This window comes from Portunus trituberculatus, chromosome 24 (genome assembly GCF_017591435.1).
Source record: "Portunus trituberculatus isolate SZX2019 chromosome 24, ASM1759143v1, whole genome shotgun sequence".
NCBI lineage: Eukaryota > Metazoa > Arthropoda > Malacostraca > Decapoda > Portunidae > Portunus > Portunus trituberculatus.
In genome coordinates, this window is record NC_059278.1 from 11,999,344 (window position 1) to 12,019,867 (window position 20,524).

Sequence of the window (20,524 nt, forward strand, 5' to 3'; positions counted from 1 at the left end):
CTCAAACTAAATTGATCTGTGGTCTATCTCTCCCCTAACTGCTCTGACTATAGGAAATTCTTTGACCATCTAACTTCCAAAGTGGAGCACATTCTGTCACTACCCTTTTGTGGAGATCTCCATCCTTGGAGATTTCAGTGTTCAAATCCAAGATGGCAGATTCCGGGAAGCAGCTGAAGTAGCTCCAAGCTTTTCTGCCTTGAATTTGCTGAAGGAGGCAACAACCGTGGTGTCCCTACCGCATTTTTGTATTTGTGAAGTGCTATAACTGTTGAGAAGTGTTGAAATAACTGATTTATTCTGGAAAGTGACGATCTAGATGGTCACAAGTGAAGGTCTCCCAGGAGGATGTAAACAAACATGGCAGAGGCAGCAGACAGAGCTACTGGGAGAGTGATCCTGGACAAAGGAGGTGAAAAAGGTGATATAATGCGAACTTTTGAGAGACTGGCAGAGGAGGGAAAAGAAGCCAAATCAGTAAGTTTTGATTTAGAAGATGTAAGTGACATAGAAGACTCTCAGGATGTCATGAATATGGATGAGACAACCTTAAGGAGTGTTTGTGTAAATTCCAGGAGAAATAAGGGTCTGATTAGAAGTTTGATGGGTGATGTAGGCCTTAAGAGGAAGGTCAAACAGTTTGAGACAGAAGCAGAGAATATGAGAAGCCAGTTTGAAGAGTTGAAAAAATGAACTAAGCAAACAAGATAGTGTTGAATGCCTTACTTAATAATGTGGAAGAAAATAATAAAGCTGTAGAGTCAAGTGTGAAGAAATCAGAGGAGTGTGTAGGAAAAATGGAGCAAAATAAGAGAGAAATTGAGACAACTGTTAAAAAGTCTGAAGAATTAGTGGAAAGAAAGTATAATGAGGTAAAATTGAGCAGGGATTTAAATGAGGACAAAAGTGAGCTATCAAAAATTAGCTCCAGGGTGGAAGAAGTGGTGGGTGACATGAAAGGACTGGTGAAGGGAAAAATCAAGGAAAATACCAACCTAATAAGAGAAGAATGTGAAAGGGCTTCCTCAATTATTATATCGGGAATACAATAACCAGTGATTGAAAGTATAGTTAAGAGACAAGATCATGTCAAAAATATGGTGCATAAGATATTTGATGAAATAAAGGATGATGAAGACAGATGAATGGAAGATATATTAGATAAGATATAAGATATAAGGCGAGTTGGTAGATACGATCACGATAAGAAAAGTTGTAACAAAAGACCTATGAAAGTGAGATTCAGCTCTGAAAGAACTGCAAGGGAGGTGTTGGCCATGGCAAGCAGGCTCAGAAGGATAGAGGGAATGAAAGAAATCTATATAAATAGAGATATGTCATTACCAGAGAGAATGAAAGTTCAAGAGATGAGAAAAGTGGCTAGAAGTCAAAATGAAAACAGAACAGATGAAGAAGCTAAGAAATATTTTTTTGCTATAAGGAGGGGAAAAGTGGTGAGACTGTTCAAGAGAGGTATGTCAGTAGAGATGAAAGGGGCCATAGGAGGGATGATGGCCCCGAGGGAGTAGTGACAAGAGGTGTGAAGGAAGAAGTTTTTGTGGATCTAAGGTTAATTTATACAAATGTGGATAGCATAAGCTCCAAAAGACTAGAAATAGCAGACTTGATAAGGGAAAAAATTCCCATGGTATTTTGTATGGTGGAAACTAAAGTAAAAAAAAGAGATAAATTTGGAGTTGTTTGGCTGGGAAGGATACAACATTTGGAGGAAAGACAGAGTGGGTAGATTTGGTGGAGGAGTTTGTATTCTGGTCCACAACAGTTTAAGGGTGAAAAATATAGAGATTGAGTCTGAATTAGCTGAAGTGTTAGCAGTGGAAATTACAACGAAAGAAAATGAAAAAATCACAGTGATAACGTACGTAGCACCATACACAGGAGCTTGGACAAGAGAAAGCCATGAGAGAATGAGGAAAGAGACCTTGGATACCTTAGAAAGATTAATCAGGATCAAATCGCATCATACTTTATGGTGATTTTAACTGTAAAGAAGTGGACTGGGAAAGTATGGAGCCGAAATGCGAGGAAGGGAGTTGGGGAGCTAAAGTATTTGATCAAATGACAGAAAATGCTCTGTACCAACACATCAAAGAAATGACAAGAGTTAGAGGAGATGATAACCCATCAAGATTGGATCTAGTATTTACTAGAAAGGAGGAAGAAATAGGTAATATCACGATTGAGGGCCCATTAGGAAGAGGAGATCACGTAGTCCTAATATGTGAAGTGTGGCTCAGATATGGATTGGAGTGTGAGTCCCAGAAAACTGTGATTAATAAGTACAACTTTAAGAACGCTGACATAGAGAATATGAAGAAATATTTTAGAGAGAGGAGGTGGTTTGAGAGGATTTTGGAATTGAATACAGAGGCAATGCTGGAAGAGGTACTGAGAGTATATGACAAAGTGGTTCAGAAAACAGTCCCTTTATATAAGCCAAGAGAGAGAGATAAAAAAGTGTGGTTTAACGAGCGATGCAGAAAAGCCAAAGAAGAGAGAGATAGAGCATGGAAAAATATGAGAAAAAGAAGGAATGTAGGGACAAAGGAAAAGTATCATAGAGCACGGAATATGTATACAGAGGTGAGAAGAGAGGAAGAGGCTAAATATGAGAAAAACATTGTGGATAAATATGAAAGTGATCCTAAACTTTTTTACAAATACATTAATGGTAAAACCAAAATTAAAGGTGCAATTCAGAGGCTGAAAGTGGAAGGAGAGATTATTGAAGATGAGCGAGAAATAGCTCAGGTATTAAATAACAAGTTTAAATCAGTGTTTGTAAAAGATGGTGATTATGTTGGAGAAGAAGGAGTACTAGGAGAATATCAAGGCCCCAAGTTGGAAAACATTGGCCTTCTAAGTTTTTATTCAAGAGTAATTGATATAGTTGATCTGAAAGGAGGATGGGTAGACTGTATATATCTTGATCTAAAAAAAGGCTTTTGATAAGGTATCCCACAAAAGACTTAAGTGGAAGATGGAAAAATGTGGAGGACTTGGGGACAAGATACTTAATGGATGACAAGTTACTTATCAGGGAAAAAATGAAGACAGTAGTACGGGGTGTAAGCTCTGAATGGGCTGAAGTAGAGAGTGGAGTCCCACAAGGGTCTGTGTTGGCACCCCTAATGTTCCTGACATATGTAAATGATCTACCGGATGGAGTTTCTCGAGAAGTTATATTAATTTGTTCGCAGATGATGCAAAAATAATGAGACAAGTAAAAACCCAAGAAGATTGTCAAGGATTACAAGAGGACTTGGATATTATTCACGAATGGAGCAATAAAAGGATGATGGAATTTAATGCTGACAAATGTCATGTATTGGAAATGGGAAGAAGTATACACAGACCTCATGCAAGCTATAACTTAGGTGGAGTGAATCTAATGTGTGTAGAAAGAGAAAAAGACTTGGGGGTTATAGTACAAAACAACTTGTCACCTGAGGGACATAATGTATTAACAAAATTGTAGGGGAAGGTTTGGCAATACAGGCAACCCCCCTTAACGAAGAGGTTACGTTCCTAAAAAACATTTCGTTAAGCGAAACTTCGTTAAGTGAACCGATTTTAACACATTTAACCCCTGATTTGAACTTCCATTGAGAGTAAGCAAAGCGAGAGTGCATCATAGTACAGTAAAAGGTTTAATGAAAGTAAAAATTAAGTTAAACATTTAGGTAGTTTAATTTAAGTCATTATAATGTACACTAATGTATGTATGTGCATAACTTTATAATGTTGATGATCGTAACTTTATGAAGGGAGGGAGAGTGAAACGGGAAATACACTAACCGGCAACCTGTGGAATGTAAACAAAGTGCACATCATGGTACTGCATACAAAACTTATGTACCACATTTCCACAAGGCTTTCCATTTTATCCATTGTAGAGTCACGAGTTCAGGTGGTTCTTTTAGCTTTCAGGGAAGATGCGGTCTCACCAGCCTTCTTAATAGAGTCTGCTGACTTGAAAATAGTAGACAGTAGATGGAGTCAAGATGGTGGCAAGCAATGTTATTAGTTTTCTGGCCTCTCTCTTGTCTGTGAATAATACCCAGCTTCACTTCGAGAGTAAGACACTTCCTGGTCTTCTTAGTAACGTTAGGCCACATTGCAGGGCGTTTTGGTGGTAAGTTGAACTAGGGAAGATGAGCTGCTGGTGACGCTGTTATGTTTTGACTGGGGAGTGAGTGGTGCGCATGATCTTGATCTTGATCTTGATGCTACAGGTGACGCAGAATTTCTTCTGAGTCAGGCCTTTGTATCGGCAGCGCCTGTGTTGTCCACGAGAGGCTTGATCTTGATCTTTATTCTACAGGTGTCTCAGGACTTCTCCTGAGGCAGGCCTTAGTACCAGCAGCTCCTGGTGTATTCAAAAGCCTGTCAGCTTGCATGATACGGTGGGGCTTTCAAATTTGGAAAAAATTACCGGGATAAAATTTCGTTAAAGCGAGTTTGGTGTTCGTTAAACGAGCAGATGGTAGTAAAACGAAACCTTCGTTGTAGCGAAATTTCGTTGTGTGAACCTTCGTTAAACGAGGGTTGCCTGTAGTTGCAAATATCAGAACTACATTTACTCACTTGAATGAAACACTGGTCAAAAAAGTAATAGAACCAATTCTGAGGCCAAAATTAGAATATGCATAGGTGGTATGGGCACCTCATTTTGAAGAAACATATACATAAACTGGAACGGGTACAAAGAGCAGCAACAAAACTGGTGCCAGCCTTGCATGATATAGATTACCAGGAAAGATTATGTAGACTAAATCTGCCACCGTTGGAAGAGAGAAGAAGAAGAGGTAACATGATCCAACTGTTCAAGTGTGTAAATGAGATTGACAAGATTGATAGAGATGACTTTCTCGAGCTGGATATGACGAGAAGACCAAGAGATAATCATGATTTGAAATTGAGGATTCCGGGGTGTACAACTGATATTAAGAAGTTCAGTTTCCCAGCAAGAACTGTCACTGCCTGGAATAGATTACCGGAGGGTGTAGTGAGAGCAAGAAGTATCCATAGTTTTAAAGAAAAATATGATAAATGGATTCAAGCGAACGGGACGCCACGAGCGTAGCTCATTTCCTGTAGCAAATTTATAGGTAAACTCTTATAGGTAAACCAGTGTTGGTTGGCTTTCCTCTCCCTTCATTAACCATCCTGGTGAAATAGCCTTCAACTTTGTTATTCTCCATGACCTAGAGCAACTGGTCCAACACTCTACTTGTATTCCTGACCATCTTGGAGATATGCCTAACATTCTTGATCTCTTCCTTACCTCAAATCCTTCTGCTTATGCTGTCACCCTATCTTTTCCATTGGGTTCCTCCGATCACAATCTCATTTCTGTATCTTGTCCTATTTCTCCAATCCTTCCCCAGGATCTCCCTAAGCAGAGGTGCCTCTGGCATTTTGCCTCTGCCAGTTGGGAGGACTTGAGGAGATACTATGCTGATTTTCCCTGGAATGAGTACTGTTTCCGTGTCAGAGATCAATCTCTGTGTTTTGAAGGCATAACAGAGGTGATAGTGTCTGGCATGGAGGTGTACATTCCTCATTCTTTTTTTCATCCTAAACTTTCTAAAATTGGTTTAACACAGCCTGTTCTCAGGCTATACATGATAGAGAGGTTGCCCACAAAAGGCACTTGAGCCTTCTATCTCCTGAATCTCATGCACTTTATATTTCATGCCAAGTCTGTGCTTCAACTTGCCAAACACTCCATAAATAGAAAATGCCAAAAATCTTTCAAACTCTAACTCCCCTCGTGACTTCTGGCATCTGGCCAAAAACATCTCCAATAACTTTACTTCTTAATTTTTCACTGCCTTATTTCATCCTGATGGCACCACTGCCATCTCATGTGTTTCTAAAGCTGAACTCTTCTCTCAAACCTTTGCTAACAACTCCACCTTGGATGATTCTAGGCTTGTCTCTCCCTCTCCTCCTCCCTGTTGTTATTTCATGTCTTCAATCAAAATTCTTCGTAATGATGTTTTTCATGCCCTTGCTAACCTAAACCCTCGGAATGCTTATGGACCTGATGGGGTCCCTCCTATTGTTTTAAAAAACTGTGGTTCCATGCTTGTACCTTGCCTGGCCAAACTCTTTCAAGTATGCCTATCAACTTCTACCTTTCCATCTTGCTGGAAGTTTGCCTACATTCAGTCTGTTCCTAAAAGGGGTGACCGTTCTAATCCCTCAAACCAACATCATATAGCTTTAATTTCTTACTTGTCTAAAGTCTTTGAATCTATCCTGAATAGGAAGATTTTCAAATATCTGTCACTTCACAATCTTCTTTCTGATCACCAGTATGGCTTCCATCAAGGTCACTACTGATGATTTTCTGGCTTTCCTTACTGAGTCTTGGTCATCATCCTCTTTTAGAGATTTCCATGAAGCTTTTGCTGTTGCATTTGACATATCAAAAGCTTTTGATAGAGTCTGGCACAAAGCTTTGATTTCAGAACTGCCATCCTACGGTTTTTATCCTTTGCTTTGTCACTTTATCTCAAGTTTTCTTTCCAACTGTTCTGTTGCAGCCGTGGTAGACAGCCATTATTTTGTTCTTCTATATATATGTAAAGTAGTGTTCCTCAAGGTTCTGTCCTGTCACCCACCCTCTTTCTATTATTTATTAATGATCTTAAACAAACTTTTTGCCCTATCCACTCCTACGCTGATTATACCACCCCTATACTTTTCCATGTCTTTCCAGAGATGACTGACCCTTCAGGAAATCAACAGATCACATAGAGATGCCACAGAATGCCTGGCTTTTGATTTTCTAAGATTTCTGATTGGGGCAGAGAAAACTTAGTAGTATTCGATGCCTCAAAACTCAATTCCTTCATCTATCTACTCAACACAACCTTCCAGACAACTATCCCCTCTTCTTCAATGATACTCAGCTGTGCCTATCTTTCACACTGAATATCCTCAGTCTGTCCTTTACTCGTAATCTAAACTGGAAACTTCACATCTCATCATCTTGCTAAATCAGCTTCTATGAAGTTAGGCGTTCTGTGGCGTCTTCGCCAGTTTTTCTCACCCTCCAAATGCTAATTCTGTACAAGAGTCTTATCCATTCTTGTATGGAGTACTCTTTGCATGTTTGGGGGGTTCCACTCACACAGTTTTGTTAATTTCTGTTTCTCATCAACTCCCCTCCTCTGACTGACTGTCTTCTGCTTCTTACTCACCACCGGAATATTGCATCTCTTGCTATCTTTAATCACTATTTTCATGCTAACTGCTCTACTGATCTTGTTAACTGCATGCCTCCCCTCCTCCTGCGGCCTTACTGCACAAGGGTTGCTTTTTTCCTCTCACCCTTATTCTGTCCAACTCTCTAATACAAGAGTTAACCAGTGCCAGGCAACTGGGAGTTACTTGGCATGGGAAGGGAGCCTGCATGGAGACTTGCTTTGTGTGACCACCTAGAGTGTCGCCATAGGGTAGGCGAGGCGACATGCTACCTGACGTGTACCCCCCATGATTGATTGATTGATTGATTGAATCATTCATACCTTTCTCTGGTAAACTCTGGAACTCCCTGCCTGATCTTGTATGTGTGTAGGGGCAGGGGGTGGGGAGGTTCAGAGCAGTGGCGGTGTTGTTTTCCCAGTCAACTCTCTATGAATGCGAGGGTGACCTTCCTGGAGATGCTGCATTATTCAAACTTAATTTCTCCTTAGAAAACAATGGTAATAGGGGGAATTACATTTCTGGCCACTGGGAAAGTCTGCTTATTTGGGGATTTTGTTGCTCAGACCTTAATAAAACTATTAATACATCACTAGGTCATGGAGACCATAAAAACACATTTTTTCCTTGTATTAGCTCTGATGGTATGCAACTTGCTCTCCCTGAGTCCCGTTGCAGGGACAATGACCAAGGTCTTTTCTCCCCTAGCATAGTGATCAAACACTTCCAACTTCTTTTCATTGGTTACAGTCTTCCTTGATTTCTTGCAATTACTTTCCTGGTGAAGGACACTTACATACCATAGCTGAGGACAATAGGTGAAAAGGCAGAGAAACAACCCATTCATAGTGCCGGTTAGCTCCAGACTGATTGAGGGGTGAGAACTGTCAGAAAAAAACCACCTCAAGGAGATGTTACTGTTTGTTTCATATATATATTTGTGTTCACAAAACATTTTTATTAGCCTTTTACAAGTCTCGCTACTAGGAAAGGATTGTTTTGTGATGCACAAAGTTAAATCTTGCATGGAACACCAAAAACAAAGCAGGAGATGAGGAGGTATTATTTTGTCTGCTACAATTTGTGGCAGCTGCTGCTGCTTCTTGTGACTCCCTATAGTTTGTGTGTTGCTTTCACCACAATATTTGTGTTTCTGCCCCTCTGTTGCCTGCTATAATGGATATCATATATTGTATTCATATACAATTATGCCATAAGAATCACTTTAACTCTTTGACACTGAGTGATAGTAAACTACCTACTATTGAAATCCTGCTTCCCTTTGCATGAACTTTGCTCTAATCCTTCAAACTACTGTCCTATTGGTTTGATATCGTATCTATCTAAAGTTTTTAATCTATCCTCAATAGAAAAATTCTTGAACATGTATCACTTCACAGTCCTTAATCTGATAACCAGTATGCCTTCCATCAAGGCCACTCTACTGATGATCTTCAGGCTTTCCTTACTCTGAGTGTTGGTCATTTTCTTTTAAGAGATTTTGGTGAAACTTTTGCTGTTGCCTTAGACATATCAAAAGCTTTTGATAAAATCTGGCACAAATCTTTGATCTCAAAACTATCCTCCTATGTCTTCTATCCTTCACTCTGCAACTTTATCTCAAGTTTCCTCTCTGGCCATTCTATTGCTGCTATGGTAGACAGCCGCTGTTCTTCTCCTAAATCTACAAACAGTGGTGTTCCTCAGAGTTCTGTCCTGTCACCCACCCTCTTCCTATTATTTATTAATGATATTTAAACCAAACTTCTTGTCCTATCCACTCTTATGCTGATGATACCACCCTACACTTTTCCATGTCTTTTCATAGACATCCAACCCTTCAGGAAGTAAACAGTTCATGCAGAGACTGGATCTTTCTGAAATTTGTGATTGGGGCAGAGCAAACTTAGTATTGTTCAATGCCTCGAAAACTCAATTCCTCCACCTATCAACTTGACACAACCTTCCAGACAACTATCCCATCTTCTTCAGTGGCACTCAACTGTCCCCCTCTTCAACATTGAATATCCTCAGCCTATCCTTTACTTATAATTTAAACTGGAAACTATAGATCTTGTTTCTTGCTAAAACAGCTTCTGTGAAATTAGACGTCTATAGTTGTTTCCTTCAGTTATTGTCACCCCCTCCCAACTGCTAACTCCATACAGGGGCATTTTCAGTCATTCATCCTTTTCTTTTGTGAAGTCTGCAACTTTCTTATGATGAAGTCTTAAGGTTTTGAGGCACCTGTCCTGTATCCATTTTTACTCTGCTTTCAACATTCTGGAACTTGTACCTCAGTGGGCTGGCCTCTCTTGCCCTTGGCTAGTGACCCTCAAACATAAAAACAAAACAAAAAAATAAATAAATAGATAAATGATAAATGAATATATGAATTTAATAGATAAATTAATGAATGTGATTTTATAGAGGGAAGCTAATTGGCTTCCAAATTATTGATATTTGGAAAATATTCCAGTTACTACTAGTTTTGGAATTGATTATCTCATAGCTTCTCTGTTTGAGTCTGCTATATTTACTTATGTCCATTAATTTCCTTGATAGGATCATGTTATCTTTGTAGGACAGTCATTGATGCATGTAATTCATAATTTTTTTTTAGTGTACGAATTGTTTTATATATCCTGTTAATGCCTATCTCATTATTTGGCAGAAAAAAGAATCATGTGTGAACTTTTTTCATCTTTATTTGATTTTGATATTGATGAGCAGCATGTTGATTGGCAGCATCAAAAGTTTTCAGCAACTTAACTGATTATCTTGCTGGCAGAGGAAAGAGAGCTGAGTGATGCACTGGGAGTGTCCTGTGGGTCCCGTGCTCACCTGGAGGAAGAATCAGTGGCCACACGCTCATTCTTCCGTACAGTGCTCATGTACGGCTTCCATGCCTTGGTGTGGCTGTTTGCTGTGCGGGGTGTGAGGGACACACAGTGTGGATTTAAGCTGCTCACCAGGAGAGCTGCCCGTATCCTTTTCAACAGCCTCCATGTTGAAAGATGGTCAGTATGTTTCCATTATTTCATTGTTTATTTTGGGACAGTGGGATTAAAGGATCGCTTTTTTTTAACATGCCATAAGTAAGAGAAGTTCCCTTCCTATTTTAAAGAAAAAATTGCATGGGAAGCTAAATTTAGAGGAAAATAAAGAATGAAAAATTAGGATAGTTAGTTACTAATGATGTTTAATTTATATAATAAGTGTTTTTCATATTCTTCCAGGGCCTTTGATGTTGAAATGCTATACTTGGCACAGTCTTTAAAGATTCCCATAGATGAGGTGGCTGTAGAATGGAATGAAATTGAAGGTTTGTTTAATTTTTTTTACACTATCACAGCCTTTTTCTCACTGCCACAATGTGGCATTGCTATCTTGTATTGCTATTTTTGTGCCCACTGCCCTTCTGATCTTGCTAATTGCAAGCCTCTCCTCCTCCCGTGGCCTTGATCCACATGACTTTCTTCTTCTCATCCCTACCCTGTCCAATTCTCTAATCCAAGAGTTAACCAGTACTCTCAATCATTCATACCTTTTTCTGGTAAATTCTGGAACTCCTTACTTGCTTCTGTATTTCCATATTTATGACTTTACTTCATTTTGGAGGGAGATTTCAAGACATTTATCCCTTTCTTTTGGCTAAATCTCTCGGACCTGCACAGGGACTGGTAATTAACACGTTAACCGCGTATCAGGCCACCCGTGTACCGAGCAAATGTTTCACTTGTTGTGTATTGGTACATCTGAGGCCCAAATATCACTTTCTAAAAACTAATATAAACTTGAGTATGTAAACAATTTGTGTATAAAATTGTATTTATTATGGCCGCAGATGCGTTGCTAAGGTACTGGAAAATAAGATAAAAATGATAAGACTAATTTCCTTTGTTGAAAGAAAAAAATATATACTTCTGAATAACAAGTAATGTTTGGTGACATTTTACTTCAAAAATACAATCAATATAAGAAAATAATGGAATATTAGATCATCATAATGTTGATCACTAATTACACAAGTCATGTTTTTCGTTGAAACATGAAATGCAAAGGAGTGGTTGACCCTCACATTCATTGTAATAGATGAATACTCTCCTAGCCTTTCTTTGTGGCCACCTTGTATTCCTCAGACAGTGAGATTTTCTCATAGCATCCTCTCCATCGCTTCCTTGTATTTTTCATTGGTCCATCTGCTTCCTGTAAGGTATGTTCTTTTCTTGCACCCAATATATCAGAGGTCCTCTTCCCTGGTTTTGTAATTTCCTCAGGAATGTTTTTAGTAAGAGAGAGAATTACTGATCCTATGAAGATTTTTAGGCATACTTGTTTTGCTGAGCAGTATTTATTGTATAGAATTTGAGCATTTGTCACTGATAACCCAGCAATCATTTCCAGAGCCAGCTTCTTGTACCACTTCCTTGATTTGTAGAGTGGCGAGTAGTAGGAATTGAGTTGATCAGCAACATCAACACTTTTTTTGCTTTATTGTACTCAATGACACTTTCAGGTTTAACAATCTCTTCTCTGTTTTTCATTCCACTTGGAACTAAGTTATTACCTTACTCAGGTACAGTTGATAGTGTCAAGAATATATCATCATATGCTACAGCCCATGCCTGGCACACTGGTGTACCAATACGCGTTAGAAGGGAAAAAAAATTACTGGTCCACGATTCGGTATATATATGTACCATGGATTTTTACGCTCTATACTAGAGGCCACGCTCTCACAATGATATATACCTCTTCTCTCTAAAGTGTCCAATGGACACTGGTGTGGTTGGGTAATGAAAGTTACGCAGTGCAGGCGAGTGTGCTCAGTTGCCAAACGCGGTTAACGTGTTAAGTGGGCCTTTTTTTTTTTTTTTTTTAACTTTTGAATTTCATGTTGCCCTTGGCTAGCTTTCCTCTCATACATAAAACAAAAGTTTTAGATCTAAAAGTCCTGTTTTAAGTGGTTTCATGGAATTAATTCAACTTGATTTTAATTTTAAGAATTTTCAGGTGCACGGGGACTGGCAACTAAGTGAGCTTTTTTTTCCCCCCTTAACTTTTAATTTCATGTTGCCCTTGGTTAGTTTTTCCCTCTTAGTTATATAAGAAAAAGTTTTAATCTAAAAGTCCTTATGTTTTATGAAGTTTCATGATGTTAATTCAAATTGATTATGTTTTATGTAGTTTTATGGTTAATTCAAATTAATTTTAATTCTAAGAATTTAAAAAAGCATTTCATATGAATTGTTTGAAAAGATGTTATGTAAGGTTTTAATAAACTGTTCATAAAGTAAAAAGAAACCATTGTCACCTTAAATAATTTATTTCAAAGTAGAAAGAAACCACTATCACCTTAAATAATTTATTTAACTGTGATGATTGTTACAGGTACAAAGATGACCCCTGTGCTGAGTTGGCTAGAAATGGGGCTGGACTTGTTCACCATCTGGCTTAGGTACACTCTTGGCGCTTGGAGGATACGAGGAGACATGAAGAAATGATTTTAGATTTTAGGTGTACTATTGCAATGGTTGTTTCCTAGTGGATGGGCAAGCATAAGGGAGAGTGAAGTTGCAGGAGTTGTGAAGCTGATGTTGTTAATGTTGGATTTGATGATTATTTAGTTACAGAGGGACCACAAAAGTAGAAATGGAAGAATTTTGTTGAGTAATCAGTGTTGCCCTCAAGTATCTTGGAAACAGCTTTGATCAATGTAAGATCATTACTATAATGGGCCAGCTTTCAAGCACAGCATAAATTGTCACTGATTAGACAATGGCTCAGTCACCCTGTCTCCTGCTTATCTCAGTTGCTGGGTTTTTCCACACTAAAAATATTATTTTTTCCCTCATCTTGTGCTCTGTATTTGTTTTTTCCATCATTGAATAGATGAATGATATACTACAGTGGAACCAGTTATAACTCAAAATTGCTTAGGTTGCCATACTATAATTTCTGTTCTTGAAAAAGCTGTGCATACATAACCACAGTGTGTGTGTTAATCACACATCCCTTGTTCATTGTACATCCACACCATAGTCCACATCACTCCCCTGTGGAGCTATCCCTTATAAAGAACTGAGGCTTGAAACTTATCATATCAGATTTATGCACTTAGTCCTGAACTAACTCATCTTGAAGTTTTTCTTTTACACACAAACTGCAGTTGTAAAAAAAAAAAAAAAAAAAAATCATCTGGTGTCTGGAACATTAATTAATTTTCATTTACTGCCATGGTTAAATATTTTCAGTTTCTGAACATTTATAATTCTATACTGCATCCAGGAATTAATTTAGAGAACTGAGATTCCACTATCATACAAAGTTAAATTGCCCCAAAAAAAACTGAGAATGTAATTTTAAGTCATGGGTGGAGTTGAAAGTGCTTATACTTATGAATAATTTTAATAATAGTTGTATATGAAAAAAGAAGGCTCTTCTAGACAAGGGTGGCAGTGGTCTAGTGGATAAGATGGTGAGCATGGGATTGAGCAGATGTTCACATGTAGGTTTGAATCCCACCACATACTACCATGAAACTTTGCCATTTGTTGTGAGGTTTAAAGGTACCTACATATCACCGTGATACCCAGGCTCTAGGTGATTACACCAATTACACCAAAAGTGTGCTTGAGTGGTGATATGGGCCCTAATATGGGTACCATTATTTAAATTGCCTGCACCACTGATGTTTGGAAGCTGAAAGTGCTTCCTATACATGCTCTTTAAGTATACATACAGACATGATAGGCCATAAAAAAAAAAAAAAAAAAAAATAGATAAGGATATAAAGAGTGGTAAGCAGCATCCCAGGTTATTACTGCAAGATGATGATGATAGCATCTGTCTGCATGTGATTATGATTCATTCATTATTTTGGTGTCGTCTTACACCTACAGCTTGGGATGAAAAGTTGCTTGGCACTCTTTTTATGCTTACTTAAATAGTTTTACCACATTTACTGTGGTATTTTATTACAATTCCATGAAAGCAGCATTGACATCACAATGTTATAGGGTGCAACATAAGTTTTTGCAAATACTGCTAGTGGTAAAAGTACAATCTATTTTAACCTGTCCCCTGCAGATGACAACACAGTAAAATACCGAAAACTGTGGGCGACGCACGTTATGTGTCGACAAATTAAAATATTCATAGAATATTCCCAATGCATTAACCAAGTGCTCAAATTTTGACAGAGTCATCCCAAAGGATGCCCATGCTTTAGTGCATGCCCTTGGGGTATGGCTTGCCTCATGACTCACCACTGCTCATCACAGTGGGTATAGAAAAGGCTTGGCTCAGACACATTTAGGCTGATATCACAAATTTTTTTTACATTTACAACAGGTACTTAGAACCCATTTTTCTTTGGTGTTGGACCACAAGGATTCCATTTTCATAATAAAAAGAATTAGCTCAAACCCAGCCACAGCAATGGTACAGTGACAGTGAATACTTTAATGTATTGCATGATATTCCACACACACGCCCGGTAGCTCAGTGGTTAGAGCGCTGGCTTCACAAGCCAGAGGACCGGGGTGGAGATATTTGGGTGTCTCCTTTCACGTGTAGCCCCTGTTCACCTAGCAGTACGGGATGTAAATCGAGGAGTTGTGACCTTGTTCTCCCGGTGTGTGGTGTGTGCCTGGTCTCAGGCTTATCCGAAGATCAGAAATAATGAGCTCTGAGCTCGTTCCGTAGGGTAACGTCTAGCTGTCTCGTCAGAGACTGCAGCAGATCAAACAGTGAAACAGTGAAACACAGTAGTAAGCTGGAGTATGCTGACAGTCACCCAGTCCAACTATTGTATCCATCTCCCTGCCACATTGAAATTTCATTCCACGGCTAAACAAACAACAAATGTACAGAAAATTTTCTACTTAGAATATTACTAGAGGTGAAAGTACAATTGTACTTTAACCTCTAGTAATATCCATAAAACTCATGTTACACCCCATGCATAAACACTTAAAACTGTCTTGTGACTCAAATTGCATGATGTCTATTGGAGAAACCAAGTATTACACAAAATAATGAGGAAGACAGTTAATGTGGAGAGGCCATCATTTGAGATGACTAGGAGACAAGTTGTTGCAGGAGTGAAGGAATGTGCAGAGCTGAAAGTTTGCCAAAAAAAGTATTGTGCTTGAGGAATGTGCAGAGCTGAAAGTTTGCCAAAAAAAGTATTGTGCTTGAGGACTCCAGTTGAGTTGTGTTAGTCATGATTTTGCAGGCAGCATTCACAGCTGTGTCATGCAGGCATAGTAAATAAAGAATTTGTCCAGATCTCAAGAATCTAGCCTTGTCAGGATTTCAAAAATGAGTAAAATAAAGAAATTTAAAAAATGGTTAGACTCTACATGACAGGTACATTTCTCCACAAGAAAGTCAATGAGAAATGAGTGAATGGGAAGGAGGCCCCTTCACATCAAGGACGAATGGAGGAAGCACTATAGGTAGAGATGGATTTAATGTAATGATAACATTACTTTTGCTAAAACACTAATGGAACAGCAGATCATGCATGGGTGTGCTCCCTTAGGATTTGATGGCAGGTCATGCAGTGTGTTTTTTCAGCCTCACACTATCTGCAATTAATTGTTGGTACAGTAACAAGGAAAGGAAGCTAAGTAAGTTCAACACATAATGAGATAAAACACTTGATTTCATTTACTGGATACTTGAGAGCAGCAACTGAGTGATCTTGTCTAAAGTTATATATCCACTAGTGTTTCATTCCTAATATGATTTTTTTTTTTTTTTAACTCCTAACAAAAAGAATCCAGTTTGAAGCAGTTCATTCTTGCTTTGCATAAAACTGACCTTTAAACTTCTTTTATTAAAATATTGTGCACATATTGTGTCTAACACAAATTTTTAGGATAAGCCATTGTTACTGAACAGAGTTCTGCATTAATGGATGCAGAGAGATGTCAACTTCCATTACATTTTCAGTTGCATTGAATTTTTCAGCTCAGCATTTTACCCACTTTAGAATTTAAATGACCATCCAACTCAAAATGTGTAAAGTTGTACAGAGGTTAGTTTTATCAATGATGAAGTATAATGCTGGTTTTTAACTCTGCAAGCCTTTCATGTGCCTTATTGTAAATGCATGGGTGATAATTTGTTCTAAATCCTATGGCAATTAGACCAACCACTCAGCTGTATTGTTGATCCTGAGGGTATTAATAGAGGAGAGTCCTGGAGATTTGGGTATTTAATGTAAGTTTGCTAAATCAAAGTAAAATTAGAATGTTATCACTTATAAAAGATAGTAAGGGGCTATGAGTAATAAACATGCTGTGGATCTGTTAGGAAAGAAGAGAAAATGTATTGTTTATAAATGGTGAGTGAGTAAATGTGGTTTGTAAATGTTAGCAAGTGAGTTAAGATAGGTATAATTAACCTACAATGTGGAGAATTGTGTACTAGACTTTGTTATCCAAGGGAGAGCTTAGTCCCACAGTGTTGTGTGTGGGACTGAGTGTCAATTAGTATCCAAAGTTAGCTTAAAATTTGAAGCGCTCTCTACTGTATACAGAGTGTATTTACATAACACTAGTTTCTGCAGATACTGCAAGAAGCAAAATAAAGTTATTCTAAGTAGAAAATGTTCTCTACACATATGCATTTTGAAGATTTGTTCAGTTCTGGGGTGAATTTCAAGCAAGACATGGTGACACATACAACCAGAACTGTGGGTTGCAGCACTGAATTGTGACATTGCCACATCATGAATTTCTAAATTGTAAAGTTGAAAGCCACAAACTTTCTCTGAAAGTCAGATTAAGCAAAGTTGCACCAGCAACTTTCTGCAATTTTTGCCATGACTTTGAACAAGAACAAAAATGACTTTTTTATTTAAAGAAATTGCTGTGGCCATTTTCAGCCAGTTTTAAAAGCCAATTTGGCTGAAAAATGTCAAATTTGAGTTGGTAACAGCTAACTTTATTTTTATCTGGTTTGCAATGTTATGCTGGGCTCGAGGTGATGGGTGGTGAGGGTGTGGCACAAATGTGGGTAGAGGGAGATGGGATAGTACTGATGGGTGACAGGCTTGTGGTCTTATAATGGTGACTGTTGCTGGTCATGCCTTTGGGCATGGTGACATGGCCCACCTTCACCCTGCAAAGCTGTCCAAGGCACTATTCTGTATAGGCCCCACTACTTGCCTCATGGGATGAGGAAACAATGTTGTTGACAACAGCTGTGGCAAGTGTTTGACACATGTAGGGCAATAGTAAGGCTTTACTTGTGCAATTGCCAACAGTTGGGGTGATGGCCAAGGAAGGCTGCTGGAGGCAGAAGGCCATTATGTAAAAAACATTACTGTATCTCATATTTGCCTTATAAAAAGCATGACTGCTTTACCATCCTTGTAGTCCCTGTCTATTTACTATCAATTTAATTTGTTTGGCGACTGACACCCCAGTGGGCTTTTTCTTTTAATCAATTTTTTTTGTTGCCCTTGGCCAGTCCCCCAAGTAGGCAAAGTGTCACAGAGCCTGTTATTCTATTTGTTGATTAATTACTGCAATACTAACATTGTGTAATGTTTATTGGTAAATCACCTGTTCACTCATTAATACTACTATTCTCATTACAGGGTACTGTAATACTCCAAACCTGTAGAAATGATGACTGAATAACTCCTAATTTTACTTTTGAACAATGCACATCAACACAGTCATCACCATTTCAACAAGTTTGGAGTATTACTGTAACCTGTAATGAGAAGAAGAATTGTGATGAATAGGTGATTTACCAATAAACATTACAATGTTAGAATTAGAATGGCTATAATGAACAAAAAATGGAATAATAGGCTACAATGCCAGGCAGGGAGATGGTGAGGGTAGCAGTTATTTGAAGTTTCACACCAAGATGGTGGCACTAAATGCGGTCATATACTGCATGATTAAAAATGTCACACTTAACAGTAAGGTGGAGTATGCTGACAAGCTGTTTCTATGACATAAAACAGCTGCCTAGCCCAGCTGTTGTATCCGTCACCCAGCCACATGAATTTCACCTCATGTGTAAACAAAGCCACCCATGTGTATGGAATATTTTTTACTAAGAATAGCTTGTACTTTCACCTCTAGAGTATCCAAAGGAAACCTCATGTTTTATACCCTATATATAATATCTTGCATGCCTCTGATACTAAAGAATATGAAAGGTTTGTTTTCTTTTGCTCTTTTTCAATGGAGCCAAAACCAATGCAAGATTGTTTAGGAGAACTGCTGTAAGACTAGCAATTTAAGATACAATACATAGTCAAAGCCAAGGTTAGAATTATGAAATAAATGCCTCATGACAACTCCATAAAAGTGAAGAGTGCCCATGCTTTGCAGATGCTTACTTAATGTTCTTTACATTTACATACTTCAAAATCAAATGAAACCAGCAAGCAAGAGGATTTTAGTGTGTGTGTGTGTGTGTGTGTGTATTTACCTAGTTGTATTGTACAAGGTTCGAGTGGGGCTCAGTGTTCTGTCTCTATATCTACACTTATTTATTTTTTTCTTTAAAGCTATGCATATTATGTGTTGTAACAACTTTATCATTCAATGCATTCCACTTTTCCACTGTTCTATGTGGAAAATGGCATTTTCCAATATCCTACACACTATGCCCCTTCTTAATCTCCTTTGCATGTCCTCTTGTCTTTCCAGCTTCTTTTCTCACCAGCACCAAGTCTTGCTTGTCTATCTTTTCAATGCCATTAACTATTTTATACAATGTTATTAGGTCTCCTCTTTCTCTTCTATGTTGTAAGGTTGGCAGTCCCATTTCCTTCAGCCTTTCTTCATATGTTAGGTCCTTTAGTTCAGGCACCATCTTTGTAGCTATCCTCTGGATCTGTTCTAATCTTCTATCTTTTTTCAAGCTTGGTGACCACACCACTGCTGCATATTCCAACTTTGGACGCATCATACTCGTAATAATTTTTTTCATCATATCTGTCCAAATACTGAAATGCCACCCTAATATTAGTCAATATTTTATACACTGTTCCAAATACAGTAATACTCTGCTTAACGAACATTCGTCTAACAAATTTCCAGTTTAACGTACTATATAAAGTTAGACCAAAAAGTCCGCATAACGTACAACCACACCTGTTTTAGCGAATTTTCTGGGTTTGAATTTGCCGGGTGAGGGACCGAACGCGGCAGCTTCGCTGTGATTGTCTGGCTCTCCGCCTGTCTCTAGCGCTCCTGGAGCTGGATCCAAGATTCTTTAACAACCTCAGAGCAACCTCTTGCCGCGAAATGGCTTCCATGAACGCTTGGAGGGACAGTGACGAGATTGCTCTGAGGTTGCTGGGAACACCACCTCTGGATGTGGTGTTACTGTCTTATATATGCATATATGTTCACAAAACATTTCTATTAGCTTTTTACAAACCGTGCCCCCAAGAAAGGATTGTTTTGTAATGCATAAAGTGAAATCTTACATGAAATACCAAAAAATAAAGCAGAGATGATGAGATCGGCCACAGAAAGCGGAGACTCCGGCAACTTGGCCGCTTCTTCTTGTGACCTTTTTAGCTTGGCATGTTGTCTTTCACCATGATATTAGATTTGTTTCCACTCCTCTATTGCCTGCTATAATGGATATCATATCATAGTATTCATATACACTCATGCCATGAGGATAACCTGGACTTTGTGGCACTCAGTGATAGTGAATTACTAATGAAATACCGCAGTATTTCATTAGTAATTCACTATCACTGAGTGCCATGGAGTCCAGGTTATCCTCATGGCATGAGCGTATATGAATACTAAGATATGATATCCATTATAGCAGGCAAAAGAGGAGTGAAAACAAATTTAATATCGTGATGAAAGACAACCCGCCAAGCTAAAAAGGTCACAAGAAGAAGAAGAAGAAGCGGCCAAGTCGCCGCTGTCTGTGGCCGATCTCATCATCTCTGCTTTATTTTTTGGTATTTCATGTAAGATTTCACTTTATGCATTACAAAACAATCCTTTCTTGGGAGCAAGGCTTGTAAAAAGCTATATATATATATATATATATATATATATATATATATATATATATATATATATATATATATATATATATATATATATATATATATATATATATATATATATTTTTTTTTTTTATTTATATATATATTTTTTTTTTTTTTTTATTGATTTATTTTATTATATATATTTTTTAACCCATTTGGTATGTTGGGGACCAGCCTAGAACGCATCCCCCTCTATTTCCATTATTTCCTAAGGGAAAATTA

General features: G+C 38.2%; 1 protein-coding gene across 1 annotated transcript in view; it reads left to right on the forward strand.

Annotated features, from left to right (window-relative positions):
• The window catches only part of LOC123508351 (dolichyl-phosphate beta-glucosyltransferase-like), a 54,724-nt gene extending 36,183 nt beyond the window's left edge, over positions 1 to 18,541 (forward strand). The window contains exons 6-8 of the mRNA XM_045261982.1: positions 10,031 to 10,259; positions 10,479 to 10,564; positions 12,634 to 18,541. Coding sequence (XP_045117917.1) covers positions 10,031 to 10,259; positions 10,479 to 10,564; positions 12,634 to 12,746 — 428 coding nt within the window. The 3' untranslated portion in view covers positions 12,747 to 18,541. The remainder of the gene's footprint in view (positions 1 to 10,030; positions 10,260 to 10,478; positions 10,565 to 12,633) is intronic.
• Positions 18,542 to 20,524: the final 1,983 nt, after the last annotated feature.